Raw genomic sequence first — 12,918 nt, forward strand, 5'->3', positions numbered from 1 at the left:
GATCTGCGGTTATGCCATCGGGACGTGCAGCTTTTTCTCTTTTCATTCCCTTGAAAGCCTTTCAACTTCGTCTTTGGTTATTAGCGGGATTTCGCGAGCTAAGCTTCTATACTCAATAGTTGCTCCTGGTTTAACGTCGCTGGCGTATAACCTGGTGTAGAATCGTTCTGCTACTGTTATCATCTCGGCCATGCTGTGCGTTATGTTAACTTGTTCGTCTCTGAGTGTGTACAATATTTCTTTACCGATATGTAGCTTTCTCTTAGTTGCTGCTAAGCTTCCTCCTGTTTCCAGCATTTCTTCGACCAATGCAATGTTGTACGCATGAATGTCGTTAGTTTTACATCTGATAGTCAATGTCAAGAGCTCTGCTGATTGTCTGATCGGCATTGCTCGACACTTTCATGTTGTTACGTTTCGCAGTTAGTTCATCCATTTTCTGAGTTAATTTTCTAATTTGTTTCCTGGATTTTGTTTCTCCTACTGCTGCGGCACATTGTTATTGCCGTTGTTAGGTTGTCATTTAGCCTGTCTACACTAGCCAGCCAAACGTTACCCTGGGTTAAAAAAAGATGCTGTCAGCCCGTGAATACATTGGGTACAAAATAGCCTAAAATCATCAGTTTTCCCCGTTCGAAATTCGTTATTGGTGAGTGGTAGTCACGTTCTAAACACTTCGTTGCAAGATATACGGCGTCGCAATCTTCGCCATTTCAGCTTTTCACCTTCTGCCAGTGTTAGGCAACTATTTGCATCATTTGAAGTCAATCTCAGGGGTCCGTTGCAGAGGCTATCTAGAATAATGTTGTCGTAGATTGCGGTAATTTTATCCTAATCTTTGTTCTGGTGAAGACTAGCATAAAATTCCGTATCATAAAAAGCATGCCCTGTTTTAACGCGTGTTTAAGGGGCGCCAGAGCACATATCAAACAATGACTTCCTCGTTATGAAAAGGCAAAAAAAATAACAACATGAACTTACGTGTAGCACGTTCTCTTCACCTGTTCTGGGTTTGGAACGTAACAACACATCGAAATCCTTACCACGGTTGTTTTGCTGTTGGAAAAAAAAAACTTAAATGAACCGTGAAGGCAAAATACAAGTTTGGGTTACTCGATAGATTGACTCTTTAGTATAACGCTTATGCCACTTTTAACACAAACTTCACTGGCATGACCTATATAATGAGAATAACAAAAAATAGACATGTGACTCACAAGCTACTTCCCCGCTCTAGAGCTATGACGTGTTACGGAAGGCTTGTGCGATTGGTTGAGACCGACAAAATGAAGTGCAAGTTAAACAGGAATTATACGCTTGTGGAACAAGCTATATGCGCTTAAGATTCTGTGCATGATTATTATGGCATAGAGAATGGCGGAGTAAGCGATAGAAGTTCCGAAGGAACAGATAAATATACTATACGCACCGTATACCAAACTACCGTCGGCCGACGCTGCGAAACTCCGCTGTCATGCAGACGATTTTTACGCGCTGAGCATGTATGCCACGACACCGGCCAACTGGTATACTTGGCACGGGCACTTACGTGTCCCTGTTGTGGAGTCATACAAAATTCCTCAGTAAACCATTACTATAAACCGCAAAAAAGTATGGCAGGAAGTGAACTGAGCACGAAAGAAGTCGCCGATCGACGTTGCACCGCATTTAGGAAGGCCTACGGTAAACAAGGGCGTTTTTGCACTCCCTCCTATCAGCCTTAGTTCCGGTTTCTGTTGTGTTGGAGTGCAAGGATGGAATACAGCCAACATATTAACTATTCGTTTTAGGTATTTCCCTCTAATACAATATCGCTAACATGCGATGCAGAGTAAAAAAAACTTTGGCTTTCTCAGTGAAGAAAGCATCGTCTGCTGCCGGACAAGTTCTGACGGTACTAGAAAAAACCAAATCTTTCAAATAAATCAACTGTGTATGCTGTCTTAATGGAACCCTTAAACAAAAAAAAAGGCAAATTCGGAGACGAAAATCTGTGAAAGCAGAAGAAGGGTGTATCCTTACGAAATCCCGGTCGAACATTTCCGACCACTATTTTTAAGAAAGCATAAGAACAACATAGACGCCTCCCTAATTTAAAAGAATGGGCCTTTGATAACCCGCTCATCCTAATTCTGGCCATCAAAAAACTTACTTCCCCCCCAAAAAACGATCAAAATCGTGCACAAACCTTTTCCGTCAGCGGTACTATAGCATTCCGTGGTAGCATTCAGGCTTCGTTATCAAACGGAACCGGAGACCCAACTACAATCGTCTAGTCATGTTTATTGGCCGTGGTTTTCTTCGGCGGCCGCAAATAATACAATTGTCACATGGGAAGTGCGAGGAAGCTTCTGGTGAGCCACCAGGCCCACCACCCTTTCATCACGTTATTGTCTACCTTATGTATTTCAATTCTGCGTCATAATTGGCGTTACTTATTCTGCGGTGCAAACCCTTCAAACGAAAAAAACTGTGGTTGATTCCTCTATCATAGGAATCAGTAAAACACTAAAGTAGAATGTGCAACGAAACCTGCAGCTGAGAATGGTTTGCGGGTAAGCGGCTGGCTTGTGGGCGTACTTGGCGAGCGACGTCCTGCTGGCGGGACGCTTCGGCAAAGGTGTACTGGCGTCATTTCAGTGACGGATATGACGTCATTAAAATCTTGGGGTATCGCGGCAGAAAACACTTTCATGTTAAAATATAAAACCCGAAAGCGGGAAACCTTAAGCATAACGTACTCTTTAGTAGTAAAGGTTGCTTCCCCGCAAGAAGACCCCATGTTCAGGGTTGCATCCTTTACAGGCCGCTTGCTTCGTTGCACTGGCGTCACTTGCTTTACGGAAATGACGTCAGCGAAATCTTCGTGCATCCGGGAATAAAAACCTTTCGTGGTTAAAAAAGTTCTATTTTGTCTTAACTATTCCTTTGGAGTATTTTTTGACAACGAAATGGCGTCCCAAGGAAAAGAGAGCTATGCAACATGCGTATACAGGCAGGAGGGCTTCCTCTCCAGGAGATGTTTTCTCCCGTTGTGTTACAGTGCTTTGACTGCCACAAATACGCCCTAACTTGCCCAAAAGAATCAATTATTGGAGTGCAGTGTTTCTTGGTGCATGGATGATGAAGCACACAATAACGGCCACTCACTACCGTACGTAGTTTTTAAAGGTACCGACAACCAATTTTTGTCAAGTATATTTTTTTTATTCCAAATGAAAGGGCATCACTTCAAACACCTTAACCCGACACGGGTTCACTGATAGCGCCCTAGAACCTCTGAAATCCAATTTTTTTGGATCTACAAGTCATACGTGTCCCACCAAAGGAATGCTGGCAGCCATGATAGTGAGCCATGTGGCAACATACAGGGCGTTACATGGACAAATGGAACACTTGGACATGGACAATGGACCCCTGCTCCGTTCAAGCTCAAACTTCACACGTAGGTCGCATTACGTGTTCTGTTTTGTTTAACACCGGGAAGAACGACGGTACTTACGTGTTCGCCCGGAAAATAAATGAAAAAAATTTTCGCCAAAGCAAAAATGACTGCCAATTTGGACGTACAAGCTCATCTTGTAACGATGGCGCCACCTGGGATATGCAAAACGAAACGCGCGATGGCGATTCACGGAAGGAAGGACCAAATGAGGTAGCAGACAGTCAAAAAACCTTTTTTGTCGCTAGTTCATGATTACCACAAATAGTTGCATAAGCGCTCATACGAATCATTGTAACGTATTGCAGCGGTTCATCGTTGTCAATACCTGTCATCTGGTTCCAGGTCATCTGTTGGGCCAGGTGACTCCGCCTTCCGAAATGAGGCTCACGATTCCTTGTTCACGTTTGTTGCTTTGTTCGTGTTTTACTTTTATTATTCTGTGCTTGCGTGTCTGTGCTTGTGACATTGCATCATGAGATCATTTACTGCAGACGAAAAGGCTGCCTTTTTGTCTAGGGGGTAACCTGGCACTGCAGGCGACAGACCACCTGAAACCAGATGAGTGGTATTCACAACGATGAACCGCGGGAATACTTTACTATGATTCGTATGAGATCGTATTCAATTATTTGTCGTCATGATAAACTATCGTCAAAAGAGGTTTTCTGATCGTCTGCTATCTCATTTGGCTCCTTCATACTGTGAATCGTCATCGCGCGTTTCGTTTTTTATTTCCCAAGCAGTGGAGCCATCGTTCTAAGATCAGCTTGCACGTCGAAATTGGTCGCCATTTTTCTCTGGACAAAAACCTTTATATTCATTTTCAGAGCGAATAGGTAAATACCGTCGTTGTTACCGGTTTCAAACAAAATATACTGAAAAATGCGACCTTTATGTGAATTTTTGAGCGCGAAGGGAGCAGCGGTTCGTGTAAGAAAAAATTTAGTGCTCCATTTCTCGATGTAACATCCTGTACTGTTAACTGCACGTGAGATTGCAAGAGGTATCTAAAAACATGTCCCCGGCTAAAACAAGAATGATGGGAAATATTTCCTGTTCCTACATGCAGTTTTTGACTCACGCGTTCAAATGGATAGAAATGTCTAGACACGCATGGTAGTGTCGCGTTGAGACACTACATGGTGCCACCTTTGAGATTTCAGACATTTTGGTGGAAAATTCGAGTTATTTGCGCATGTATATTCAGAAATTCCTTGCGAGCACGTTAGTATATAAAGCTCCGGCTATCATATGAACTCGATGACAAGCTCTCCACAAAAATCGGCTATCTGTCTCCCTTTAAGCATGAGTGAGCGCTGCCACTGGTGCGTCCGCCGATCCTTTGATCTGTACGGTACCGCACAACTGTGCCATTGTTCTTCCCCGAATTTAACACGGGGTTACTCTGCGCAGCACACTGTAGTTCAGCTACGCCTTTCTGTGTTTCCGGCTCTCACATTCGGAGTGCGTAGTTTCTTTATAACACGCCTCCATGCAACCTGCTTTCGCAGGGTACACGTCGATGGCAACGGAGAGTGGACCCTGGTGATGCGGAACGTGGCAGACTGTATGAGGATCGCGGAAGAATTTTATGCCAAGCGGGCTTTGCTGGAGGTTGTGAAGGAAAAGAGAGTGTTCATCGACACCAATCGACTGGCAGTAGTGTCCCTGGTGCGGCAAAAGTAAGACTACGCTACACACATACATGTATGCATACATACAAACGTACATTCACTCATTCATGCATGTATACATACATACACACATACATACATACGCGCATACATACATACATACATACATACATACATACATACATACATACATACATACATACATACATACATACATACATACATACATACATACATACATACATACATACATACATACATACATACATACATACATAAGCGCATACATACATACGTGCATACATACATCACCATCACCATCAGCAGCAGCAGCCCACATGTTTCCACTGCATGGCGAAAGCCTCTTCATACAGTTCCAACTCCGCCTACTGTGCGATGTTGAAATCCCCTTTTTTCCGAGATTTGTCATCCCCCCCTATAGGATTCATTGTTCTTCCCTGCTTGTATTCGCGGCTACCGGTAGCCAATGTGTTACCCTGTTGGTCCACCGGTAGTCAGTTCTTGCCTTAAGCTACGTGCACAGTAGTGTCGAACTTGCCGTGCCGCCCTGCCTATGGCCGCCAGCGAAGCAGCGCCGCGCCGTCGGTGAAGGCCACACCAACTCGCCGCCACGGTAGTCCGTGGTGCACCCGAGAGGGGAGCGAGAGCTCCCCCCCGCTTTTCGGAGCAGCTCTTGGGCGAAATGCACTCTTGTCGAGACTGCGCGCTCGCGAAAGCGGCGGTAGGGAAGGGGGAACAGGGGCCGAATTCTCTAAAAACCGGGCGGCGCTTTGGAACGCATGTGTTCTGGGATTGGGGCCGTCGCTTTGGGGAAGCTGTGCACTCGGTGTGAGCCGCAAAAAAGCACTGTGGCAAGGGAGCGAAGCGACACCCACTGGCCCCCATCGTTTCACTTGTCGTTTCGCGCCCTTGCCACAGTGTTTTTCTGCGGCTCACACCGAGTGCACAGCTTCCCCAAAGCGGCGGCCCCAACCCCAGAACACATGCATTTGCAAGGCGCTACCCCGTCGTTTCAAAGCGACGCCCAATTTTTAGAGTATTTGGCCCCATGTTGGCGCGGACGTGACCAGCGCGTCATTTCACTCTCTTTCGCTCAGTGGCCTTTGCGCTCTGCGGCACGGCAGAAATGGGTCTCTGATCCATTTGCTCTGCGGCAAGTAAAACGCGCCGTTCTCGCCGAAAACAGGTTTCCAGCGGCTGCCGACGTCGGGAAACGGCGCGGGGCACGGCACGGCGCCGTTAGTGCGCACGTACCTTTACATGCGCCGCCCAACCCCGGTGCTTATTCCTAATTTGAGCAAGAATGTCCTACACCCGAGTTCCTTCCCCACTACAAGACGCTCGTTTCCTGTCCTTAGTCGCAAATTCTACTACAGCGACGCTGCACACGGCTAGGGTTCCGTATATTTGTCGAGTGCGCCAGCAAAGACACCCCCGCTCTCTCTTTCCGGAAAAAGACACCGTTGGACAGACCTGACTCCCTGGGTTCCTCTCTATTGTGGAGTGCTTCCATTCACATACTTCCTCCATTCTTACTTTCACTCTTACATATATATATATATAACACAGAAATAAGGGTTGGCAGTCGAGAAAACCTCGGAAAGCAAAGGGGAGGATGTGGTAGATCATTGAAACAGATTAAGAATTTGGAAAGAAAGAAAGAAAGTGAAGAAAAAATGCCCGCCAGGTGGGATCCGAACCCACGACCTCCAGAATACCGGTCTGGTGCGATATTCTGGAGGTCGTGGGTTCGGATCCCACCTGGCGGGCATTTTTTCTTCACTTTCTTTCTTTCTTTCCAAATTCTTAATCTGTTTCAATGATCTACCACATCCTCCCCTTTGCTTTCCGAGGTTTTCTCGACTGCCAACCCTTATTTCTGTGTTATTTTCAACGAGCCCCTCATTTCCTATATATATATATATATATATATATATATATATATATATATATATATATGTATATATATATATATATATAACACAGAAATAAGGGTTGGCAGTCGAGAAAACCTCGGAAAGCAAAGGGGAGGATGTGGTAGATCATTGAAACAGATTAAGAATTTGGAAAGAAAGAAAGAAAGTGAAGAACTTTCTTTCTTTCTTTCTTTCCAAATTCTTAATCTGTTTCAATGATCTACCACATCCTCCCCTTTGCTTTCCGAGGTTTTCTCGACTGCCAACCCTTATTTCTGTGTTATTTTCAACGAGCCCCTCATTTCCTATTCTGATATATATATATATATATATATATATATATATATATATATATATATATATATATATATATATATATATATATATATATATATATATATATATATATATACCTTTACATCGGGTATTGTGCGATAACTTATTTATTGCCGATTCACCATACTTGTTGAAACTGTCGACAGCACCATCCTCGTTGCTAAATTCTTGTACAGCCGGTAAAAGGCTTGTCTATAACACAGCGTTCGTACTCTCAGCCCTATCCTGCCCCGCCGGAGCGGGAATTGAATAAAACTACTGCGGAATTCTGAAGTCTTAGCCCTTCTCTTTTGCCTCCGACATGTTTGGAACGTGTATGTTTCGGCAGTTTTCGGATGTAGCTGGTTGAAGTTGAAATCGCTGTTATAGACGAGCGTTTTACCGGCTGTACATAACTTGTATCCCTTGCATAACTTGGTCGCAATAACCGCGACACTTTGGCTAATGCTGCAGAACTTTTGCACATTTTCTGCTGTCTTCTTGTATTAAGAATTCAACCCCCGGCTGTTTTTGATCTTCATGTCTTCGACAGCCCATAATGCGGCCGCTATTAAACTCATCGAATCGCTGACTTGTTCTTCAAGCTCACTTAAGCCCATGCTATTTATCTATTACCTGAGTCATTGTGTAATAGCACTATTAAGCTACCGTGGCTCGGCAAGGACTACTGTTCAGCGTTTCATGGTTCGGATACCTCAAGAAGCCTTCCCAAACCCATATGAGTAGCACCCTTTTCTGTATTGCTATACTGACCGAAGCATCAGTCAGCGACTCCACGTACAGCTGCCGGCCCTGGGGGGAGCGAGTGTGTTCTGAAGTTTAAAGGGAGGCTCCGTAGGAATACAACGCCAGAATGGGCAGGTTTTGTTCATGCGAGGGAGTACTCTTTGTGTCCGAGGAAGCCTTCCTAGTAAAGTCGCGCCTACCTAATGCAGTCTCAATGAGATTCTGGATATTTTCTACCCACCAAGGCAGCATTCGAAACCTGGACGTGTGCTGTGGACCCTCTGTGTTTCGCTGAGGGTCACCTTCCTCAGCAGCATTCAATGTATTCTACATAAACTTAACACGTATCCTTCTGACAAGTCCTTCATGTTCAAGTCCTCATTGTGCCCCCCCCCCCCTCCATCTTGTAAAGCTTCGTGATCGAATCCGGGTTTCGCGAAGCGGGTAAGTTAGGCGGATATAGGGCGATGTTATCTTCCGAGTTCTGTTGCCCGTATAGTTCCCCATTGGACACGCCCTTTCTACGCAAGTGGCGCCCCCTGCACAATTGTTCTGATGGCGTCCTTCACTGGCAGGTACCCCGACTACAAGGTAATAACCAGTGGGCCCATTGTGAGCACCCAGGTCCAAAACATCGTCACCATGGCTGTGAATGTCCACTTGCTCGCCCAGTCGGATCGCCTTGTCTGCGCATTTTCCTCTGCGGTAAGATATCAATCTTGAGTGAGTGAGTGAGTGAGTGAGTGAGTGAGTGAGTGAGTGAGTGAGTGAGTGAGTGAGTGAGTGAGTGAGTGAGTGAGTGAGTGAGTGAGTGAGTGAGTGAGTGAGTGAGTGAGTGAGTGAGTGAATGAGTGAGTGAGGGTGGGAGGGAGGAAGAGAATCAACAAAAGACGAAAAAAACGTCGCTATCGAATGACCTCCACGCAGCGAAATGTAGGCGAAAAAGCGGCGAACGACGCCCGGCTGCGGCCGCACCGCCGCCGGCGTCGTAAATACGTCTGTTTCCGGCGATTTACGCGAGCTAGATGTCGAACGCCTGGCAGCGAACGTGACCGAAAGCGTCAAACTGCATTTTGAAGCAGCAGCCAATCACAGCTTTGTAATCCTGTCTGCGCAGAGCGCCTGCGCACTCGGCAGCCAAAGAGCAGACGCCCCTTTCGCGACTTTTCTGGGTACAGTTGTATCTCTTGGACAGTAAGCATGGAGAGGAGACTCCTTAAGAGAAGAAGACGGCGGCGGCGGGTAGTTGCCAGTTGGATTGTACCACGGTGTGCAAAAGTGTAGTCGAAATGGAGAAGTTCAGCGCGCGAAACTGAAAGTATCTGCAAAGCAATGCAAGAGCAAAGCAAAACCCCCGAACAGTTTCACCCATTGTGGCCATTTGGAAATCTTTGTAAGCTAACTATGAAGCCAGTCTCCAAAAAAGCTTCTACAATAAACAAATAAGTAAACAAACATTATCTGGGGGGTTTATATCAATTTTTATTACTTCATAGTGTGGTAATCCGGCAATAGTGGGGGGGACAATCCCACGGGATGGACATGTGCCGGCTGAGGATGAAGAGGTGGCGCGGGACGAGCTAGGGCGGAACATGGCGGACTCGGCTGGGCGACGTGTGTGCAGCCGGATCGGCTGAGCAGTGTACCGTGGCGGAGCGGGACTCCCAGTAAAGGTGTGATCGAGGGGGCTCGGTGTCCTTCTGGGGAACCGCGGCCGGGAGCAAGAACCCCGGTACCACATTTGGCGCCCTGAACGTGGGGCCGGCCGTGGTTCCTGGGAAGGGCATTGTGTTCTTCTTCCTCGTTTTTGTGTTCCGCGGCAAATGTGACCGACAGCTCGCTGAAGATGCGGTCAGACACGATCGACCTGGCGGACCAGTCTCTGGTGGTGGACATCTCGGATGCCCTCAGCGAGAGGGACAAGGTCAAGTTCACTGTCCACACCAAGACGACGCTGTCGGACTTCCAGAAGCCGGAGTTCTCTGTGCTTCGGCAGCACGAGGAGTTCCCAGAAGCCGGAATTCTCTGTGCCTCGGCAGCACGAGGTGTTCATCTGGCTCCATGACGCCCTGGAGGAGAGCGAGGACTACGCCGGGATGATCATTCCCCCGGTCCCTCCGCGGCCGGACTTCGACGCCTCGCGGGAGAAGCTCCAGAAGCTCGGCGAGGGCGATGGCTCCATGACCAAGGAGGAGTTCGCCAAGATGAAGCAGGAGCTCGAGGCGGACAGCTGCTGACGACTGCGCCGGACACCACCCCCGCGGAGCAAGGCCCGCGGACAGGACCTTGCCACGTTTGGACCTTCTGCAAGGACCCCCGGGGTCTTAGGAGGCCACCTGTGGCACCGGTCTACTGCCATCCGGGCTGAGCCGTGGGAGTCCCTCGAGAGTGCCGATGCGACCCGCGGAGCAAGGCCCGCGGACAGGACCTTGCCACGTTTGGACCTTCTGCAAGGACCCCCGGGTCTTAGGAGGCCACCTGTGGCACCGGTCTACTGCCATCCGGGCTGAGCCGTGGGAGTCCCTCGAGAGTGCCGACGACTGCAGCCGAGGGCAGCCAGCGTCGGCATTTTCTTCGGAGGGGGGGAGAGTGTGGTAATCCGGCAATAGTGGGGGGGACAATCCCACGGGATGGACATGTGCCGGCTGAGGATGAAGAGGTGGCGCGGGACGAGCTAGGGCGGAACATGGCGGACTCGGCTGGGCGACGTGTGTGCAGCCGGATCGGCTGAGCAGTGTACCGTGGCGGAGCGGGACTCCCAGTAAAGGTGTGATCGAGGGGTCTCGGTGTCCTTCTGGGGAACCGCGGCCGGGAGCAAGAACCCCGGTACCACAATAGTTAGGTTTTGTTGAAGACAAATTGTTAACAAGGTTATATTTACGCACATGTTGTTTTGTATTGTACACCTTGCAACCTTGATGCAAGCAGCTCGCTCGTCGGCGCATGCAGGTTGGGGTGGGCGAAAACTGAGCGACGCGAGAAACCGCGGCGGCCGCCGCGCGAAGTTCACCGAGAAATTTCGCTGCATGGAGGTCGGGCTTTAGAAAGCAGGGCTGATGTAGCGGATAGCGCTTCTGTATCAGCCGTGATGATGTATCCGTGATGATCCTTGCTTGCCTTTGTATAGCTCACCAAAGAAACCTTCCAGGCTAGTTGAAGCAACCGCGCAACGTACACGACACGCGGAAAGAGAAAATAAACACCACGGGGAAGCAGTGCGCTGGGTTTCGTGTCCGTCTCTAAAGCTTGATGTGTCACACTATCACTGCCCACGAACATGCTATCAATAAAAGACGCTAGTTCCTCCATATTTTGATAACAGACTCCTTATACCGCACCTTAAAATGTCCCCTTAGTACTATGCATGTCTGTAAAAAAGTGAAGCCGACTTTAAAATGGGTTGGTATAGACACCGTTCAACAGGGATATATCAAGTCTCATGGAGGTATTTATTATAAAGCCCTTGGGCCGTCACACTTTGGTGCCAGCCATTCAATTGTGTATGGTAGTGAAGCCTACGTTAAAGCTGTTGTTATTATAAGGCCCACTGCCTTGATATTTTTCTGTAAGCTTCCTATATTAAGCATAACTACGTCTTCTTAGCTAAGCATTTGTGCATAGTAGTGAAACTGATTTTAAAAGGACTTGGTTTACAGCGTTTCATGGCAATACATTGGATCCTAAGGAAGTATTTTATAAAAAGCCCTAAGGCCTTTCTGCTAGGTATCTCACTGCTTAGTATATAACACCCACAACAAATGCATTTTCTGCAGTGCCGGTACGTGTACACGTGCAGCCGATTTAGGGTCCTCGATGCTTAGCAAAGCGGCCTTAGCATTTATTCGGCAACTCCCACTTGGCAGTTTGGCAATTTCTTTCCTCGTCGGCCCCATCGTCTGCGCCATTCCTTTTAATAATGTCTTTGTGTCAGGGCGCATTTGGCTCCGTTTAACATAAAGGTAGCGTGGGGTGTGTAGGAACTAGGAACTATGAACCGCGGGAACGTACGCTAACCATTCCAGTGTCGTGAAGCTGAGACCCCCAAGTAACGTGATTGAATGTGGTCGTATGCAATTGCAAGGAAAGGAAGTAACTATGAGTGCAGTTGCTCGTAGGATAGATTATGTATGTTAGATTAGGCTAGGCTAGGCTTGGCTTGGTTAAGAAATGTCAGGTCCAAGTAGGATTACTAAGGTTACGCCAGACGGCGGTCCGGCAGTGCTGAATTGTTGTGTTTCAGGTTGCATACCAACTTGCAACGTCACTAAAACCGAAAAACTACCATGCAACCTGAAAGGTATAGTCATCCCGCGGTCAGCCACGCTTGGAGTCACAATTCAGGTCTCACGTTAGTAGTACTCCGTCTAAAAAACATTCCGTGCATTTAAACGCGGCATCGTAATTAAAAATTGCCCTCCGTCCGTCGTCGCAGTGGTGCCGAGTTGCATACGAGCTGATGCAAGGGCAACGTGGAAGTAACGGCAGCGATGCAACACGGGAGGCCTTCTCTGTGGACGTGCCGTACTCGTACGCGGGCGTGCCTTTCCCGCCTCGCCGGGCGCGCTACCCGAACAACTACGCGGTCTTAGACCGCGAGCTCTCTTGGGGCTTGGACGACCTAGCCTGGATCCAGGAAGACGCCCTGCCGGCAGAGGAGACCCCGGGCGTCGCAAGAAGGGACGACAGCTTCCCAGAAGGTCGCAAACTGGAATCCTCAAAAACTGAGGAAAGCTCCAAAAACGATACCCGCCCGGGCATTTATCCGCGTTTCAAGACGATACCGGTGTTCTCGGTGGCTCCGTACAGCCTTTTCAGCGCCGCGGGCCAGGAGCTTTCCTGA

At 48.0% G+C, this 12,918-nt stretch overlaps 1 protein-coding gene across 1 annotated transcript in view; it reads left to right on the plus strand.

The window, feature by feature from the left end:
• LOC144168630 (alpha-(1,6)-fucosyltransferase-like) overlaps positions 1-12,918 on the plus strand; it is a 28,861-nt gene extending 15,943 nt beyond the window's left edge. Inside the window, exons 5-7 of the mRNA XM_077697576.1 lie at positions 4,957-5,127; positions 8,654-8,783; positions 12,511-12,918. Coding sequence (XP_077553702.1) covers positions 4,957-5,127; positions 8,654-8,783; positions 12,511-12,918 — 709 coding nt within the window. The remainder of the gene's footprint in view (positions 1-4,956; positions 5,128-8,653; positions 8,784-12,510) is intronic.

The sequence above is a fragment of the Haemaphysalis longicornis genome, unplaced genomic scaffold (assembly GCF_048455015.1).
Source record: "Haemaphysalis longicornis isolate Haplotype H1 unplaced genomic scaffold, Haemaphysalis longicornis Haplotype H1 scaffold_2, whole genome shotgun sequence".
In the NCBI taxonomy this organism is placed as follows: domain Eukaryota; kingdom Metazoa; phylum Arthropoda; class Arachnida; order Ixodida; family Ixodidae; genus Haemaphysalis; species Haemaphysalis longicornis.